Raw genomic sequence first — 19,559 nt, 5'->3', positions numbered from 1 at the left:
AAATAATATTTCACATTCACTAATTTCATTTTAATTGTTCGCAAGACGAATGTGCTTCCCACTTTTGTGTGTTGGTATGGTGTATAAATTGAAGGAAAAACAGCAAATGCCAAACATTACTCATACGCACCGTCGCACATTTCATAAAAATCATAAAAACTGCATTTGCTTCCATGCCAAGGCAGGGGATGAACAGGAAAACGCACAAATACACAGGCATACACACACTCATATACATACACATACATATAAACACATAGTACACTTATGTGGTGTGTGTCATGAGTTTGGCAAAACCAAAAATTGCAACGCTCTGCAGCCGCCGGGAGCGATGCCTAAAACCGCCGACGCGAAGCAGCGAGAAAGAGAGAATATATGGTCACGTCGGCAGTCGCCCGCAACACAGAGCCAAGTTGGCGTGCCATAGCAGTGGTGTTTGCCGACACGCGTTGATATCATCTAAACTCACACACACACATATCTACACCGACGGGAAACCAACTGCCAACTTAATGTTGTGATTGTGGTGTAATTGTAACTGAAGTGATGTTGTTGTTGGCGGTGGCGGTTTGAGCAAGAATTGGGCGCATTGTTGTTGTGGGCGTTCGGACACGTAATTCACACGGCGATGAATGCTGCCATAATTGCATGAAAACACTTCATAAAATAAGCAGAGGCAGGGAAGTGCGGCAAATGAAGGTAAACAAGACGAAGTGCGGGGGAAAGCAACCGCAGCACAGTAATTGCGGGCTTTAGCTAACGCTATAATGGTGCACACACAAGCTCTTGGCGGTTGGATTGTTTTAGTTGCGGTTTCTACGGTGTTTGCGGTTGATGCGGTGAGGTGTGGTGAGGTGATTTAAGGGGTGCCGGTAGGACTTGCAAATTTCTCTTCAAGTGTGCGGCACTTACTGCAGAATGACAGCATATTTTTTATTTCATTACGCTTCAAAAGCTGTGCATTACTTCCGCACGACGCCTAAATGTAGGCAACATTTAAAAAGAGCTGTGTTTTTACAGTTACCACTAACTAACAGCGCTCGAACGCAAGGTAGTTAAGTTGTGTAATGCAGTATAATGAAAAACTTTTGCACAAAAAGCAATAAAAAGTCGAAAGCAAAGGAAGAGCAGGCAGTTATGGAAAGCAGTGGATTGTGGGAGGTGTGAGGTGCGGCGAAATGGTAAAAGTGCGCAAAAGAAATCTTTTGAAGTATAAAGAAAACGCTGAAATAACTCTTTCGAACTTTCGCAGCGTTTTATTTTATTTTTATTTATTTATTTTTTAATTTTTTGTTTTGTTTTTGTTTAACATCTGTCAACGGAGAAATTGGAACTTGCAAGTGATAACAAGATAGAAAATATGCGCAAAAACTTACAACAATTGTACATCGATAAATATATACGGAGGTTATTATTGTGTGGAAGAAAAAGTTGGGCGTAAAGAAATACAAACATTATTCTTGGTTATACAAACGCAGTCAATATTGAAAATGAAGTTCCATAGAAAATAATGTTTGAACGCGACGAGGATGCGGATTGATACTTCTAGGCTAAGTTAAGTTAGTTTAAAAGGTCGATCTTTACAGGGAGCTCAGTACGCCGGTGCGTTGTGTTATCGAAAACTTCTTTATAAAAGATCACAAGACTCTTACAAACCGACTAAGCAGTGCGCACATCAAAAATTTGTTGAGACGGCTAATGTCGGTTTCGGCTTTGTTTGCTGGTTCGCCGATAGTAAGATTACGGAGATGTTTCATCCTCAACGCTGCGCCCAAAATCCCCCTCCGGTGGTAGCGGGTTAGCACAAATACTCGAAGGCCTGAAAAGGTAAAGGCGGAGGTCTTGGCGTCTGAAGAGCTACAAGAGTGCATCATGGATGAGATTTTAAGGGGTGTGGACTCTGCGGCTCATTCATGGAGTATATTTCAGTTCAGGTCTGCCCCTAATCGACTGGCTAGCGGAGATCGCTCCGAAGCTGCAGGGTTGGCAAGACCCAATCCTATGCACGAAGAGGGGTGAAGAAATACCGCCCTTGCATAGCATGACGATAGGTGAGGACCAATTTCGTGACCTCTAGCGCCTATATAGAAGTTGCCCAGGAGAACCAGGAGGACTACCTTCCAGGGGAGACGTGACCGTCTTCATTTAAAAGGAATAGAAAAGGTTGTGGACAACCAAATAAGATCGAGGGCGCTGAAAATAGTACCCCTACGCGCTAGTCAGCACTTGTACAGAGCAAACAGTTCCGCTAACACTGCTCTGTACCAACTTACAGCTGAACTCCAGTTTCATCTTGCCACTATTAGGGACTGGCTAGTAGCGGATGAGCTCCTTAAGGTGTGCACTAACAATGGGATTCGATGCCAGGGGTCCACCGAAGACATTGTCATAATGGCGCGAGGCAAATTTGAGAACATTCTCTGCGACATAGTTCAAAGGGGCTAAGTCTAGCAAAGGGATGGTGCAACACGGTAGGGTTAAATATCAACCGTTGTCCCTTTTACTAAGCGAAGATCTCTTCCGGCCTGGTGAAATTCGGCAAAAAAAGATAATATCGTCTCAACAAAGACACACCACTGGCTCTTCTTCCAAGGGACGCCGTTACAAAGAGCACTAACTTTACAAAGAATGTTAGAGTTACTCTCGGCAGTAGGGCGGAGTGAATTGACTCCACGCTCGACATACTGCTGAGGGGCAACACCATCCAATGGCACACTGACGGCTCGAAAATACCGGAAGGCATTGGATCAGGCATTGCGAGACCGCATACCAAACTATCCATACCAATGGGACGGTTTCCGAGTATCGTTCAAGCAGAAGTTTTTGTTAAAAATTAGTGTGCGGAACTCAAACTCCACCGCAACTATGGGAAGAGAACAGCATTGGCAGCAGGCACCAGGAATGTGATATGCCAAGCTGCGTTTGGATATACATATGTGATATAGGAGAGGGTACAATAGACCGTAGTTCGCAGTGCAAAACCTCAATTTTTACTATCTACATATCTACCTAGGCTTTCTGTAATAGAGTGGTGGTTTCCTCCATATACAAAGTGCATAAAAGCTAATGTGCCGAACTTTGCTAGATTTTCGTTATCTAATAAACGAATAATTTGTTGTTGTTGTTGTAGGCTTGAGTTTTTTTTTTTTCAAAATATGACCCTTCATATCGTGATAGCCATAAATTTTGGACAGCGCATTTCATAGTTGTTCGCCTAATTGCAATTATCTATGCCACCCAAATCATGGCTTCCGGCCAATTACCACAATCAAAGCAAACTTTGACACTAAACAGAGGCAATAATTAGAACGGCAAAGTTTTGACCGAAACACAAATTGTAAATTAATACAAATTCGACAATAATGTGTTTGGTATTGTTGTTAGTAAGTGTGGCTAGGGAATGTGAAAAGTGGGGAGAGGGGTAATTGTAAAGGTTGCCCACTTTTTGAGTGGAATTATTAAAATTTGGGGGGTATGAAGGTTCAAAAGAAGGATGCGCTGACTACGTCAATAAAGAAAAATACCTGAATATTGCCTCAAATTGTAAAAATTCGAACACCAAAGTTGCTTCAACCTCATTTTGATTGAGCACAGCTTTCCGGTAGTGTACAAATCTTACTTCTTGAGTGCAGAACTAGAAGAATTCACTGCATTTTTTGATAAAAAAATAAGCAAGAAATAATTATTTCTCACCATATTAGCCCCTTTTGTTATTTTTTCTATGTTATTTGCGCCTAAAACTGGATTAAAATTATCGACAAGCATACTTTAAGGCGCTGGCATTGAATGGCGATCTGATTGTCACTATCTATTTGTGATTTATTGGCATTTTATACACCTACTTGCCGTAAAGCTGTGAAATCTAAGAGAATTTGTACACACATACACATAAATGTATATGTATGTGTGTGTGTGCCCATGTAAGTGTGTTTGCTAAGGTCTGCAACAACTTGAAATATAAATGCCTAACAGCTGTTGAGCCATATATACAACTGTACATTTATATGTATGCCGTTATAATTTGTTCCTTGCCAACTTTACACCTCTCTGTCAAGCCACTTGCTTCGTGTAACTGTTTCCTATTGCATATTTGTGCCTCGACACTTTTAAGGTTGAATCGGCTCACACTTTCTAAGCTGATTTTGGGTTTTCAGGCAGTCACTGCTGTCAATAAATTTCATACGAAAGCGACATGTTTTCTCAAGGACGCACAGTACTACAATTACACATACATATGTATGTACATACAGACAAACAACCGGTTTCGGTTGCACAAGTATTTCCGCTTCAACTTTTATTTGAAATTTTTTTTGTAGTACAACAATGGTTTTATATATGCATGTACAACATATAACTGTACACCGAATAATTTTACGGTTAATGTGTATTTTTCATGTATGTGTTTGTGTGTGCGCATTTGAACACGAATACAAATACAAAACAAACAACAATATCGAAATTTTCCACTCGACAGCACCTTTGGCAAGTGACTTCCTTTTCCGCTACAAACACACGGCTTAACTGTACATACATACACATAAATGCGCATAACTGCATAACTATGTGTTATACATAGTTAAATATGTATGTATGTATATGTTTAGCCAGGTATGTTTAATATTTGACTATGAGGGTTAGATTCGGAGGCTGTCGGAGGCATTGGTGCGATTATCTTCGAGTAAACTGACGAAAGCGTAGACTTTCAGGTGTGAACTTGTTTGTATTGTGTTTTTTAGGGCAAATATTTATGTACATTTTAATAATATTTATTTTGAAAAAAAATTTAAAACAGCTACCATAATTTCTCCTTTGGAATTTTTTTTATATTCCGTGTTTTTGTTTATGATTTATCACGCAATAAATTGAATTTTTAATGTTTGCTCAAGAAAATAATTTCTGGAAAAAATATTTGTCAAAAATCTCCCAATTCCGGTTTACCTATAAAGACCTTAGTGCTTTGAGGAGTAAAGAGGAAAGGAGGAGAAAGAGGGGGAATCGTGAACAATTCTTCCCGGGCTTCAAACTTAGCTGAATTATTGAAAGTTTCATATGCACAGGGTTGCAGTTGTTTTAAGGAGTTTTTTGTTGCGGTATATACATACAAAAAAAAGAAAATTCCTCCAATACAATAATAAATAATTGTCGAGAATTTTATTTAACTTACAATAATTAGTGTTTTGTAAATGTGAAATGCAACACTGCATATAATAATAATAATACGCATATAAATTGAGCAAAATATTCAACTATGTACGTAAGGCACTAATTTCAATGAAATTGTTCTATGCATATGCACGTATGTACACGATAACTATGTCCATAGCAATATGGTACGTTATCCATTGAGAAAATCTTCGAGAGCATCTTTGGTGGTGGTGTCTTCCAAAACAACTTCCTCGAGTGCAACTGGCAGTGACGGTTCTTCCTTTTGGATTTCTTTAAAAAGCAGAATTTATATTTTCATTGTCTATCTCTCTATCGAAATATACTTACTGGTTAGCGCACCCTTCGACTTGAACTCAGCCAAATCGCCACGGAATGCATCATCAAATACTGCTTGCCTTTCGCGTTGTATGCGCCGTAAGTTTTGTTCATGTTGTCTGATCTTTTCTTGATGCTTTGCAGCAACACTCTGTCGATATGATTCTAATTCAACTGTAAGCAAATAAATTGTAGAAGGGTATAACAGCAGAAACCAACTTATTTAAAGTATGCGCACCCATTTTCTTTTGTTGAAATTGTGATAATTCACACTGCTTATTTAGCATAAACTCTTGCAATTCACACTCCTCACATAAGTCCTCCAAACGATCTAACTCTGTTTCCACCGTCGCGCTTAATTTATTAACATTTTGTAATGTTTCTAAGCTTTCGTGTAATTTCGCCACCAACGCAGGTATGCCGGCTAAGCAAGTTGCCAAATCAGTCATATCGGTATGTAGCACATTTGTGCTTTGTCCAATTCGTTCAATTTGTTTGGCAACCTGCGCCGCTTTCGACGCATTATTCTCATTCGCGTCATGCATAAATTTCCACGCATCTTCGTATTTCGCAAGTAAATTACAACCAGCCGCCATATTGACATCTCCGGGCAATATCAGATCACTTCCGGGCAGTTGCCCACCAAAAGAGCTGGAACTGCGATTGCTGTGTATACTTTCATCTAAAGTGGGCGTAGTAGCATTACTGCTGGCGGAGGACGTTTGGCTTTGTCGATACTGTTGCTGTAAGTTTTCTGTGATCATAAATCCCTCCTGGATAACGCTATTCAGTTTCTTGCGTAGGCTACCAAACATTGTGTTGGTGTTATTTTGGCACAATTCTTACAAATACAAATTACTTGTAATAAAATTAAGTGAAATTATTGGTAAACAGAATCAGCTGACAGAGCAACGTCAACAAGTCACAGTCGAGTTGCCAACCGTCAGAAATTAATGTAAAATGAGTTCCAATTTTTATTAAGTATAAAGTTCTAATAATAATAATAAATAATTCGAAGTTTTAATTGAAATATTGAAAAAAAATATATAATTACAAATAGAGAGTACTGTACCATTGGCAAAGCATAAGCCCTTTGTTAAGTTTCATAAACATTTCTGACTTACTAACCTAAGCTAACCAAATGAAATAAATTATTAGAAGAGCTGTGTTTTCATAGAAATATATTCTTTAAATTCATATTTACATAATTGTACTATAATTATATTAATATATGCAAATACATACATACATGAAACTTAATAATTACTACCTAGGAAGCAATTAACTACAATGACATTGTGCTGCTCGGACATTTCACTTAACCGTAAACTCGCAGTAACTTGAACAACCGTTTTATTGAAAATAAAAATAATAATAAAATGAAAATCAGATCCGTTCTGATAATTAATAGATATGTATATGTTCAAATTCACAAGAAAACTTGTTAAAAATCATTTGAGACACAAAAGGAAATTGATTATTTTCTGTTTTACATATGTATGTTGTTCAAAACTGGGGAGCCTAAAAGTACTATGAAGACATTTGCTCATCTACTGACTCGGACTCAGTCATTTCCGACTGATTTTGAATTAAAACTAACTTCCACTACTCTCCACTTCTGTATTATCTATTGTACTTTGAGGTATTAGCGCTGATAATGTAGGCGTTGGACTTACTGACGGATCAGTTGGTGATGAGGCTGATGCATTTGTTGATATTTCGTCAACTGACTCCTTTAATAGCACATTAACAACCTTATTGCTCAATTCAGTTTCCGATAAAGCTTCTAATGCCTCAACGTTTGTACATTCAGTAGACATACCACTTGAATTCGTTTCACACCGTACTTCCATAATTGGATATGTAGGTACTACAAATGTGGGTGGTGTACTGTTGCTAGCTTTCAGTGAATCTATATTCAATTTCAATGCCATTGGTCCAACATCTGTATCAGCAGTTGTCATGTCACTTGAATTAGATATACACTGTGCGTCGGTAATAGGGTGTTTGGATGCTGTTAATGTTAGTGATTTACTCTCGCCGGCCCCCAGTGAATCAATTTTCAATTTCAATACCGCTGTCTCAACATCTGTACTAGTAGTTGTCACGTCGCTTGAATTTCTTTCACCTAGTGCTTCAGTAATAGCGCTTCCGGGTGCTATAAAAGTGAGTGATGTACCGTTATTGGCTTCGAGTTTATCAGTTTCCTTAATTGAAGCTTGTTGTTCTTGTACTGGACATATTGGCATTTCACGTCCCGCTTCATCAAATTTTATTGGCGGAAATGAACATTCAGTAGCAGATAGCAATGAGTCTACTTCAACTGACAAGTTTGAAGTCTTATCAGGCACTGTAACAACCAAATCGTCTATAACTGTTGAAAGACTGTCCTTTGGCAATGAAATTGAATTAGTCTCAGTTACAGGTAACACTAAATCCATTTGTTGCACTGATGCGAGCGTTGAATCTGTCGGCTGAGGTGTTGTTACTGCCATAACTGAGTCGGTTAATTGTTGTGCAGACTCATCATCGCCATTCATATTTATAATTTCGACCTCACTATCAGACGAGCTAAGTAGTGTAACAGTTTCCGCTTCAGCGTGACAAACATTGTTAGGTGCTTTTGTAACATTTGCACTTGCGGAATCTTCTTCGTTAGTTGAACTTTCCGACTCACTGTCATCATCTGTGCTTGTCTCAGATTCGGATATTATACAAATACAATCGTCATTTTCTGTTCGCTTTTCTGAGCCTCCTTTTATATCTGACATTTTATTACAAATTGAACTATCCGAGTCTAATTCCCATATAACTGCATCCGAACTATCACTAGGTACTCGCTCCTCCGGATCTTTTCTTTTCACTTTCTTGTTTTTTATACTTTTGTCACCTTTAGTTTCACTGCCACTGGATGTGGCGGATGATAAGCTAATCTGCAGCAATTCACTACCGTCGGAATCACTTTCATTAAGGTTTAATGATGACACCGCACTACAAATAGACGCCTTTTCTTTTTGGGTTTCAGTTACTTCGGTGTCACTTATATGCAATTCCTCTTTTAAGGCCTCGATTTCGGTGGTTTCATGACCAGCCATCAAAGCGTTATAATATAACATTTGTTGCATTTGATGATGCCGGTAATTATTGGCCATTATGGCAGCATCAAGTTCCATGGCAGCACCAAATTCCATAGCAGCATTTATATCTGGTTCATAGTAGACCTCTTCTGTAACAAATTCATTTGTATTCATTTCTGGTTGCAGAATCTTGCGCTTTTTAGATTTAGATTTCTTCCGTAATTTACTTTTCTTACTTCGGCAGCTGCTGCTGCTTGTAGTAGAGCTGCTTTCGCTACTACTCTCTTCACTGCTGCTACTACTGCTGCTTCTGGCTCGTCTTTTTTTCTTACTTTTATGTTTCCTCTTTTTAACTTTTTTGTGCTTATTGTTTCTAAGTCTCCTCTCGTGTTGTTTTCGTTTCCTTACTTCCTTGGAATCGTGTTCGTCTGAGGAGCTACTCAATACAAGCTCCCAACTGCCAGATCGACTTCTAGAATTCAATCTGTTAATTTTTTCTCGCCTCTCATCGAGTTCTTTTAACTTTCTTCTGCAATTCTCCTGAGTTCTGTCATTTTTACGTTTGTTATGTGACAACACTGAATTCAGCGTACGTCCAAGGAATCGCTTGTTTGGCTTTGCTATCGGATTTATCTTACGCTCCTGTACAGCGGGCTCTTTTATTTCACCCATTTCGCGCACTATTTCAGCTATCGCTAACCTGAATATATCGAAAATTTTACATATATTTTCTTGCAAATATTATACTCGGTATTACCTTGTAAGTTCCGCATCATCCATGACAAATCCTTTATTTCTAAACCTGATGCGCTAAATAGTACAAAAGTAAAAGTTGCTACAAATTCGAAAGAATAATAACAAAACCAGCTGAGAATCCGAATGTAGCCAGACTTTACGAATAATCGGATTTGCAAATAAACGCAACTGTCAAATTAAGTTCTGCAATTGAGTAACTTCGACGTACACCACAACGCCAAAACTAAAACTTTTTTATAAATAGTACATACTAAATTTCTTATTAATTTATAATAAATTATTATTTAATTTAATTATTTACATTTGTTTGCAATTAAAATTGGTTTGGTATTATTATTACATAATTATTACACATTATTTTCTATAATAACATAATCATAAGCAATCAAGATTTGTTTTAATTTTAGTAATAAGGCAACTAATTCAGATCATTTTTCGAAATGTAAATGATTATAACGTTCACATTAAACTTCTTTTTATTCGCTTCGAGTTACAATTTATACTTTAACAACGAATCAAAGAAAGCCAAGGGTATGACATAATAAACGCTTTGATTTCGGCAATTCTCTCTCATAAAAATGATGAGAATTGCTTAGCAAAACGTTAGAATGTTTAATGACAACGTACTCATACAAACGCGTGCATCGAAATTTTCTGTTAAAACATACATATGTCCGACGCAAAGCGAAGCAAAAGTAATATCTGAGGTAGCCATAATTGGTAGTTTTTTGCGTCAGTGTGAACGTCAAGTAAGAAAATTTTGAGAAGAGATATTTAACTGACCTAAGCGACATCTGCCGCTTGAATGTACTCCAATTAGGTTCCACTTTGAACAAAATTTCACGCAATTTGATTATTTCAAAGTGTAAAAATACAATTTGCACAGTTTTCGTGCAGGTCTTATAAGAAGCTCTACTTGTTGATTTCATTTGTGAGTATGTGTATTAAACTTTAGTGACTTTGTTTAAATTTGGAATTAAATTCTCACTGATTTTTCAATATATTTGAGCTGGCATCACTGGTACTTTTCAATCCGCTTTGTGGACTGTAGAACTACGGAAAAAATCATTCGAAGCGTGGTTGAAAATTTGTCGACTCGTACTCGTTCTTGCGGATTTTTTCACGGCGAATAATCTAGTGCAATAGTGCTAAAAATTCGTTTTGTTCATTATAAAAGTGAAGTGAAATAATGGCTATATATTGTTTTATAAAGAAAAAGTGTGTAAAATAAGTGCGAAGTGAGAAAGCCGAAAAATTCTCGAACGCCTTCGAGATATCTGATTGTGAGTGGCAATCGCTGTGGAGAAGAACGAGAAGAGGAAAAAAGTTGGAAAAGGGCGCTCCGCTGGCAATTTACAGTAATAAAAAAGCAACTTCACCTCAAATCAGATAAACTCAACACTCCCGCTCACTTCACGTTCCACTCGGCGTTCCAATAACTACGAACATATACACACACAGACATTTTGCTAGCAATACGTTCATTATAGGCGGTGCGTATTTACGGGCGCGAATTCAGTCGCAACGAGTGAAATATTTTCTAAATTATCGCTATTAGCGCTGAATTAAGTAAAGTTAAAAAAAAAACCAATAAATACTTTGTGTGCAATTATAAAGACAAAGTTTACGATTAATATTAACTCTTTGATATTTACAATTGTATTGCCGATGAAAGTCTACAAAAGAAAAATGTGAGTGGTATAAAACAAAAAAATTGATTTCAATTAGTTTACAAAATCAAATCACATTTAAAATATGTACAAATATATATATATATATATATTTGCGTTAAGAAGAGAGTGTAAATCACAAAACGATGCGGTTATATGGGTGAATTAGTAGACAAGTGAATTTGACTGCTTATTTGCCATATAAAGTCTTATTTTAAGTCCTCGATCTGACGACGCACGACATCGGTCGTTGCTGTCCGGTGCTGTGGATGCTAGGTGTCGCCATGTTGCGTTTAATTGTCATTGCGTTTTATCAGTTCTCTTTCCTATGATATTCGCTGATTTTTTTTCATTTAATTTTCTACGTAAGAGAATGTAAAGAAAAAGTGCTAAAAGTGGGTGAGAAGATAATTTATTAAATCATAGGAGAAGTTTTCATACGTATTAATATTTTCAAAGTAATTGTTGTGTGCAATTGGAAATACGTTAACTGTATTAGCGGTAATAGGCAGTCATATAAAGCAGCTAATATATGGTGTCCAATTACAAGGACGTTATACGTTTTTTATAAACGGCATGAAAATAGACAAGCAGGCTTTCATCCCCTACAAATTATGTGTGTATCAAAGTTGGTGGAGAATAATAAATATTTTAGAAAATGTCTTTTCTAAAAAGTTATCATGTAATGTTATGAAATCTAGTGGACAGTTAGATATCTTACATATATGTGCTCATTTCGAAAGCAAAAAAGAACGCAGCCCGTTAAACCGCACAATAATTTTTTGAGGTTATGATCACTATACGGCCACCACTTGTTTGTCATCACTTATTTGTCTTGCGATTAGTATATGCCAGTTATTATAATCGTATACTGATAACTTTAACTTAGAAACATTGGTGCACACTTCTTCTTAGTTCATGTAATTTTGGTTACAATTTTATGAATTAAAATTTCCCAATTTCATGTAAAGATTTTGAATTTTCCAATAAATATAAATTTTAGTGTTTTTTTAGGTTTACATACACCATACGAACGCATCTCCACCCGCTAGCATCAACCTCGTTATAGTTGTGAAGTCTCGTGAGTTGATCATGGTGTCTGAGCTTAAACAATTTTTATTACTTAGTAACGCATTTTCGTCTTGATGTGTTAATTGATTTACACTTCTGCATTCATTTACTTTTTAATTTCTCAGCAAATATGTAAAATTTCATATATATTAGGTGTGGGTCAAAATCGCAAATAGAAAATGAAAGTATTTAAGTATGTTTGGTTCTCAGTTTAAAACTTACAAGCCGTACATCTATTTAAAATTGTCCGCATTTAGTTATGTGAATTAAATTTATAATCTTATCTAACCGTTTTATATTTATTTACTTAATTATCATATTTTGCAGCTAGCATCTTATAAAGCGGTCTTAAGTACGTTGATTTCAACTCTGCCAATGCAAATGCTGGCATTTTCAGTGTAATTACCACACTGCCAAACGAGTTTGCAAGAAAACTTCTTATTCGTTTCGTTTATGTTCGTCGATGGTGCAATTTGATCTATATAAAAGACAATAGTTAATTATTTAGCGCAACGCTTCGTAACGGACGACGCGAAACTCCAAGCGGATTGCGCATACAATTCCCGTTCCGTGAGAAGAAGACTGTTTTGAATGGATCCTTTTGTCGGCTGGTTTCAAGAGGAACAGGAGGGTCCAGCATTACGCACATGGTGTAAAATTTGGGAGACCAATGCGCATGATATGAGCCAATTGTTGGAACAACAGAGCCAACAATTACAACAACTGCAAAGCGTTGGCAACGGCAAATTGAACGGCACGTTAAGTGCACGCGATCGTGATTCATTACAATTGCTGCTACAGCAAGTTGGCAACGGCGGCCTGCGCAATTCCATATATAATAATAATAACAACAACGGTAGTAGCGGCACAAATAGTGGCAATACATCCAGCAACAATTCTATTGACTCGACGAGTAACAACGACTGTATCACACCGGCCACTACACCAGTCGTAGGAGGCGGGGATAATAATAGCACGAAAATGCCGTCACATGATCGTCCAAGCTATTACAATCCATCGCGCAGGAAAATTGGTCGTATAGTAGACAATAAAGCGAGCACATTCAACGTCAACAAATATATGGGTAAATTGGTAATTAAGTACAAAGGCTGTCCTTGGCGTGTGCCGGGCTTCGAGTATGGACGCGGAGTTATCGGTTTACATCAGGAAATCGAACAGTTTTACAATTACGTATTACCTACGCCCACCGAACATGCTATACGCAACGAAGTCGTACAGCGCATCGAGGCGGTGGTGCACTCAATATGGCCAAAAGCAATTGTAGAGATATTCGGTTCCTTCCGGACGGGTCTGTTTCTGCCCACATCGGATATTGATTTGGTTGTTTTAGGTGAGTGTAGCAAAACGTTAAGAAAACTTTAATTCACTTACAAAGAAGCCAATTTTTTATTGTTATTACTAAAATATACTAATATTTATAATTTAAGAAATGTAAATATCAGTAAGTACATATGCATATTTCTTCCCGCGTACAGGGTTATGGGAAAAAGCGCCATTGCGCACGCTCGAAACAGAACTGATTGCCCGCGGCATTGCTGAGCCACATTCGGTGCGTGTACTCGACAAAGCCTCGGTACCCATCATCAAGCTCACAGACCGCGAAACACAAGTGAAAGTCGATATTTCATTTAATATGCAGTCCGGTGTGCAATCGGCCGAATTAATTAAGAAATACAAACAGGAATTTCCACTGTTAGCGAAACTGGTGCTTGTACTGAAGCAATTTCTGCTTCAACGTGATCTCAATGAAGTTTTTACCGGTGGCATTTCCTCCTATTCGCTGATATTGATGTGTATTAGCTTCCTACAATTACACCCGCTACAAATCGATCATGACAAAGCAAACTTGGGTGTGCTGTTGCTGGAATTTTTCGAACTTTACGGACGTAAGTTCAATTACATGAAGATCGGTATATCGATCAAAAATGGCGGCCGCTATATACCTAAGGAGGATCTGCAGCGCGAAATGATCGACGGCCATCGCCCGTCGTTGTTGTGCATTGAGGATCCGCTAACGCCAGGCAACGATATCGGCCGCAGTTCTTATGGTGCATTGCAGGTGAAACAAGCCTTCGAGTATGCGTACATGCTGTTGGCCAATGCTGTGAGTCCACTCAACGAATTCGGTAGTAATTGCGCTGAACGCACCATACTAGGTAACTTCCATTGTACTAACGGCAACTACGTGAAGTCGCTATTTACTTGTTTCAATAATTTTTACATTTTTCTCATGCAGGGCGTATAATACGTGTTACCGATGATGTTATCGATTATCGTGAGTGGATACGTGAACATTTTGAGCATCTTGTGATCCCCCATACGCCCAACAGTGGCAGTGCCGTTAAGTTCATTCCGTCGATGCTACCGCCTGGCGTTCTGACACCACCACTGCAGCATCAGCACATGCATCCACTGGCGCAGCAGCAATTGTACCATCAACAACAGGCCGTGATGGCGCAACGGTTAAGACGGAGTAGTGTCTCCTCTGGCGAGGACTCGGAAGATAGCAAAGAATGTGATGTAGACTCAACGTCATCTCCACCGGTAAGCAATCCACTTATTATAGCGCCGGCAACGTCTGCGGCGCCAACCGCCATGACCTCTTCCGCGAATATTCATACAATGTCTCGTATGGATACATGATGAATAGTTGCTGGTCTGGTGCAGCAGCAGCAGTTACAACAACAACAGCAGCAGCAAGAAATCCAAGAGCAACAGCAGCCGTATCAACAAGCGTCATTGGTTAGCAATCACACTGTCGCCAGTGTAACCACAAACATCGCTGTCAACTCTCTAATCAACACCAGTACCAACGTTCAAGACAGTGGCAGTGTTGGTGGTGCTGGTGGTGTAAATGTGAGCGGCCATATCGCTGCTGTTGCTAGTCCACATAGTATTGGTGGTAATGGTGGTGGCGCTAGTAGTCAAATAACTGTTCGTCAAAAATTGTTAATTAAGCCACCGCCAACAACGCTGCTGCCACTGCCGCTGCACCAGATCAATCAGCAACAACTTAGTCCACAACAACATCATCAACAACCACAATATGCACAGATTACGCAGCAGATACAACATCAGCAGCAGCAGCAACATCAACAACAACTACAAGCGAGTATACATATGCAGCAGCTGTCCCAACAACAACAACAGCAACAATCGTCAGCCTCCTCCCAATTGCAAGCACAGCCGCAGCTAACGCAACTGCCGACCCAGCAACAGCAACAGTTTGTACTTCAGCAGCAGCAACAGCAACAGCAGCAACAACAACAAATGCACACACAATGTCCGCCTCCGCAAAAGCAGCAATCGCCGCCGCGGCAACAAAAGCAACCCTCACCGCCGCAGCAACAAAAGCAATTATCCCCGCCCCGACAACAAACACAACAACAACAACAGCAACAGCAGTTGCACGCACAGCAGCAGCAACAGCAAGCGCAGCAAAGATTTTCCGGCCCTACAAATCGCCGTCAATTCTATGTGCCACCGCCAATGCAGCAGCAATATCAACAACAACAAATATCCAAATCGTCTTCTACCGAGTCGTATACGAATGCGACAAGTACGAGTGCTACTTCCAGCTATGTTGGCAACAGCAATAACAATGGCAACAATAGCAGCAACAACAACAATAATAATCGTACACGTTACACCCAACGTCCGTCACAACAGCAGCAACAACAACAGCAAGTGCGTCAACAACGTGTGCAACAACCGGCGATGCGTCAACAACGTTACAACGCCAGAACTTCATCGCCCGCGTCAACAACATCATCCCGCCCATCAACAAATCCAATGCAACGTGCGACACTCACCTCTGCTTCGTCGACCATATCGATAATTTCCATATCGTCGGAGTCTTCAGTGGGTTCGACATCATCGACGAACAGTTCGGGGTCGGCGTCAGCGTCTGCGTCAACAAATACTAGATTAGGTGAGTATTGAAGGAATTAAAAGTGTTTTTGTGTCATGTGTTATACAATTTAAAGGTTAGGAATTTTTGTGTTTTTGCTGTGAAATATTTTTTTCGGTGCATTTGAGATATTTACTTAATGTTGTTTTTGTGACAAGAATTTTGACGAATTGAAAGTGCCTACACTTTGTTTTGGTGTCCGTGTTTTCCGTTGTTAGCGAATCTATAAAGTTATATTTTGTTTGTTAATTTAATTTGGTTTATCATAAATGACCTTGATTTGCCCTCTACCATATTATCCGTTGCAAATGTAATAAATTGTTTTTTACGTGCGTGTTGTTCGTGAAATATTGTGATTAAAGTTTAAAAAAATTGCGATTCAATTTTTCCAATGCACTTTTATACTTTTGTGTTTCGTTTGTTTTGTTTTGTGTACAGTAACTTTCTGTCTCAAAGCTAACGTATAAAATGCAATATTTTCTTCTATTTACTCTCTCTAATTTCGATCAAAATAAAAAAGGCCAACAACGCAACCGCGATGGTAACGACAGAAGGACGAAGAAGCACCAGTCGGGTAGCAGTAGATCTAGCACTAGTAAATAGACGTATCAACAGCAAGCAGACTGTATCGGTTATGTGCAAATTACCGTTGGAGTTGCCGAAGCCATTAAAAGCAGCATCCAAATCTCCCAAACGACTGCCTACGATCAAGTGACATGGGAAGCATTTCGAAAGCACAACGAAGAGTTTGCGCGCGCGCTCAGTTTATAACACATACACACACACACATTCACACACCCACTTATTAAAACGCATACACCATATTCTCTAGCACACTATTAGGTAACTAAGAAAAATTTAGTATGTACGAGTTTAGGTAGTTTTAAGTAGTCCTACAACGGGGCCATACATACACTGTGGGGCATTTGGCCAATAGTATGTAGACATGCAATATTATAATAACTGTAGCGGCGCTTGGTTGAAAGGTACGGTTGTGTAAGGGACGGGGGGGTAACAAGAAACGATTTGTGCTTGCATTATTCTATATCTATAATTACTGGGCTGATATTAGTAGAAATAGTTGATAACCTGTGCCTATTTTAACGTAATAATTTAACAAGTAAGCAAAAAATGCTAAATCATTCAACCATAACCTTAAATAATGTTTGTTGTGCGACACAACATGCACATACACACATACACACACACAGTTCCGAACGTTGATGGATGATGACGCCACTGATTGAATAATATTGTTATGTAATATGTTCTGGGGTTGTAGTGTTGCTACACTATGCAAAGGATCTTGGAGTAGCGATAAATAAGACCGGACGAACGGACGATCATGTTGGACGTTGCTTCGAAAATGCCGCAGAGTCCACAGCAGCTATGTAGAGAAAATATGTAGGAGACGCAGCGTGCTTAAGCCGAGTAGAAAAGTTGAAGTAGATTTTAAGAAAAGCTAACGGAGTTGTAAGCGAAATACCAACAAAAACACACACACACACACACAAAGCGAGGGAAAGGGCGTGAGTGGGCATGAGAGAGATCAAATCCTTAAAAGTCAAACTTTTACCACATAGAATACACGCGGTAAAAATCGAAAAGGAAAATGTTTATAAGAGAGTTTTAAGTAGAAGAGGCAAGAATTGCAGAAGCAGCGTATGGAAAGGAATACTATATGCTTGCTAGGAGAAAGTAATGCACACATGGATTATGAACAAAAATTAAAATGAGAAAGTAGCTACAAAAAATCAAAAAAAAAAAAAAATTATAGTAATAATATTAAATAATGCAAAGCCTGTACCGTTATTAGTATTTAATTGCGTTGCTATACAATTGGAAAACGAATGCAGTTTTAAATAATACATACATACATGCAACGCCAATCAAATGCTTTCAGAAATTAGTGTGCAAGTTAAATTTTCCCCCGAAAATCTTTGTGTATGTGAATTGCAGTAGCAGCAACCGGTAGAATGCCGGTATAGATCTAGCAGCAACAAAAAAAGTTGCATGTGATATTAAACGAACAAAAAGTAATGGTTACCACACACACACACACCCACGGGAAGAAAATAGAAATGTAAAGAAATTTAGTGTAAAGAATGCTCAAACTTCAACTTTTCTTCAGTATGCTAGATGAGCTTAGAAAGAAAGATAATTCGAGTGAAAAGTAGCAATTATGTACATACGTATGTACGAGTAGGTTAGTAGTATGTGTGGCAAGCTTTAGCAAGAATTTAAATTTTAAGTCGTAGACAATACAGTTGTAAAATCGCGTGGGAAGCGTTTTTTAATTGAAATTATCACTTTTTTAATGCGAAATAGCGGCGTTCTTTGCAATAGCCACGAATTGAAGAGTTTCATGCACTAATACAATTTTTATGGCCAAGAATTGAATAGTTTTTGTCATGCACTAATACATTTTTTAAAATAAATTATTGCTTTATTATTTTGAAAATGGAAAACTGCGCAGAAAATTTGTTTTGTGCAAAAAAAATCTTAAAAAGCGCAAATGTAATGCGATCTATAGCAAGAAATTAGGTAAGGTCTGAGAAAAAATAAGAAAAGAGGTGTAAGGAAGTTTGTAGAGCATGGTCAATATTTTTTTTTGTAATTCTCCGTAGTTTTTTTTTTCTTTTTTAAAAGTGCTCGTAGTTTGAGTTTCGGCGCGATTTCCAAAAAAAAAATATTTGGACAGCGATTTCTAATTTGTATAACTAAAAAATAAAAAAAATTAAAAATATAAAATCTTAACTTGAAAGTTGCAACGAGTGTGTTAACTTATGAATTTTTGCGCAAAAATTATGCAGCTTCAAATATTATAAATAGAAAGGAATCTCAATTATCAAATATTTACCTAGAAAATCAGAAAAGCAAAAAAAAACCAAAGTGAAAATGCAAAAAAAAAAATTGAATTCTATCTAATTAAAAAAAAAATGCAATTATTATTTAATTTAAAAAATTTAAATATTTAATAATATTATAATTTAAAAAATTTAAATATTAATTAATTAAAATATTTTTGTATAGTCTAGTTTTGAATAGTTATTTTTTAATAAAATTTTGGGTTTAAGTATTAAAATTTAAATAAATTCGCAAATATTCTAATTTTCAAGTATTAATTTTTTTATTTTAAATAGGTTTTGAAATGTTAGATTTCTTTATTTGAAACATATTTTCGATTATTAAATTTTTTTTCATTTTAAATTTTCAAGTATTTAATTTTAAATAGATTTTCAAATGTTAAAATTTTGAACAATTTTTTTAATAATTTTTTTTAAATATTTTTTTTTTATTAATTAATTTTCAAGTTTTAATTTTAAATAGATTTTCAAATATTAAGTTTTTTAAACTATTTTTTAATTAATTTGTTTTTAATATGTTTTTTTTAGAATTTTTTTTTTAATATTTTTTTAAATAATTGTTTTAATAATATTTTTTTCAATTAAATTTTAATTTTTTTAATTTTATTTGTACACAAAAAGTGCTTAAATTTAAAAAATAATAATAATATCGGTCTTTCTTTTATTATCCTATTCGAGATGCGCGCCCCTTTCTATTTATAATGTA

General features: G+C 37.3%; 3 protein-coding genes across 5 annotated transcripts; 1 reads left to right on the top strand and 2 right to left on the bottom strand.

Annotated features, from left to right (window-relative positions):
* Positions 1 to 5,124: 5,124 nt before the first annotated feature.
* Positions 5,125 to 6,392, bottom strand: LOC126759096 (dysbindin protein homolog). The gene is made up of 3 exons (XM_050473704.1): positions 5,720 to 6,392; positions 5,494 to 5,655; positions 5,125 to 5,436 (listed from the first exon to the last, which is right to left on the bottom strand). The coding sequence occupies exons 1-3, from the start codon at positions 6,294 to 6,296 to the stop codon at positions 5,336 to 5,338; spliced, it is 840 nt and encodes a 279-aa protein (XP_050329661.1). The 5' UTR covers positions 6,297 to 6,392; the 3' UTR covers positions 5,125 to 5,335.
* Positions 6,393 to 6,645: 253 nt separating this feature from the next.
* Positions 6,646 to 9,424, bottom strand: LOC126759059 (serine-rich adhesin for platelets). Its single transcript, XM_050473641.1, has 2 exons — positions 9,316 to 9,424; positions 6,646 to 9,258 (listed from the first exon to the last, which is right to left on the bottom strand). Exons 1-2 carry the CDS (start codon positions 9,336 to 9,338, stop codon positions 7,077 to 7,079), a joined length of 2,205 nt encoding a protein of 734 aa, XP_050329598.1. The 5' UTR covers positions 9,339 to 9,424; the 3' UTR covers positions 6,646 to 7,076.
* An 858-nt stretch (positions 9,425 to 10,282) lies between these two features.
* LOC126759052 (non-canonical poly(A) RNA polymerase protein Trf4-1) lies at positions 10,283 to 18,454 on the top strand. Of its 3 annotated transcripts, none has more exons than XM_050473628.1 (6): positions 10,283 to 11,005; positions 12,383 to 13,406; positions 13,552 to 14,232; positions 14,313 to 14,620; positions 15,131 to 16,007; positions 16,507 to 18,454. In XM_050473628.1, the coding sequence occupies exons 2-6, from the start codon at positions 12,647 to 12,649 to the stop codon at positions 16,587 to 16,589; spliced, it is 2,709 nt and encodes a 902-aa protein (XP_050329585.1). In that variant the 5' UTR covers positions 10,283 to 11,005; positions 12,383 to 12,646; the 3' UTR covers positions 16,590 to 18,454. The 3 variants fall into 3 exon arrangements, with proteins under 3 accessions (XP_050329585.1, XP_050329586.1, XP_050329587.1); XM_050473629.1 differs by lacking the exon at positions 10,283 to 11,005 and adding an exon at positions 11,499 to 11,600; XM_050473630.1 differs by lacking the exon at positions 10,283 to 11,005 and adding an exon at positions 12,047 to 12,065.
* The last annotated feature ends 1,105 nt before the right edge of the window (positions 18,455 to 19,559 follow it).

This window comes from Bactrocera neohumeralis, chromosome 5 (genome assembly GCF_024586455.1).
Source record: "Bactrocera neohumeralis isolate Rockhampton chromosome 5, APGP_CSIRO_Bneo_wtdbg2-racon-allhic-juicebox.fasta_v2, whole genome shotgun sequence".
NCBI lineage: Eukaryota > Metazoa > Arthropoda > Insecta > Diptera > Tephritidae > Bactrocera > Bactrocera neohumeralis.
The sequence above is the reverse complement of the archived record's forward strand: the minus strand, read 5'-3'. Positions and strand labels throughout refer to the sequence as shown.

Bases quoted from the DNA above. Each gene is read 5' to 3' on its own strand.
- LOC126759052 (XM_050473628.1), top strand. From the start codon at position 12,647: ATGGATCCTTTTGTCGGCTGGTTTCAAGAGGAACAGGAGGGTCCAGCA. The intron at 14,621-15,130 runs GTAAGCAATCCA...CAATATGCACAG, and splicing joins ACTCAACGTCATCTCCACCG to ATTACGCAGCAGATACAACA. The intron at 16,008-16,506 runs GTGAGTATTGAA...AAAATAAAAAAG, and splicing joins GTCAACAAATACTAGATTAG to GCCAACAACGCAACCGCGAT.
- LOC126759096 (XM_050473704.1), bottom strand. From the start codon at position 6,296: ATGTTTGGTAGCCTACGCAAGAAACTGAATAGCGTTATCCAGGAGGGA. The intron at 5,656-5,719 runs GTGCGCATACTT...ATTTGCTTACAG, and splicing joins ATTTCAACAAAAGAAAATGG to TTGAATTAGAATCATATCGA. The intron at 5,437-5,493 runs GTAAGTATATTT...TGCTTTTTAAAG, and splicing joins GTCGAAGGGTGCGCTAACCA to AAATCCAAAAGGAAGAACCG.
- LOC126759059 (XM_050473641.1), bottom strand. From the start codon at position 9,338: ATGGATGATGCGGAACTTACAAG. The intron at 9,259-9,315 runs GTAATACCGAGT...CGATATATTCAG, and splicing joins GATGATGCGGAACTTACAAG to GTTAGCGATAGCTGAAATAG.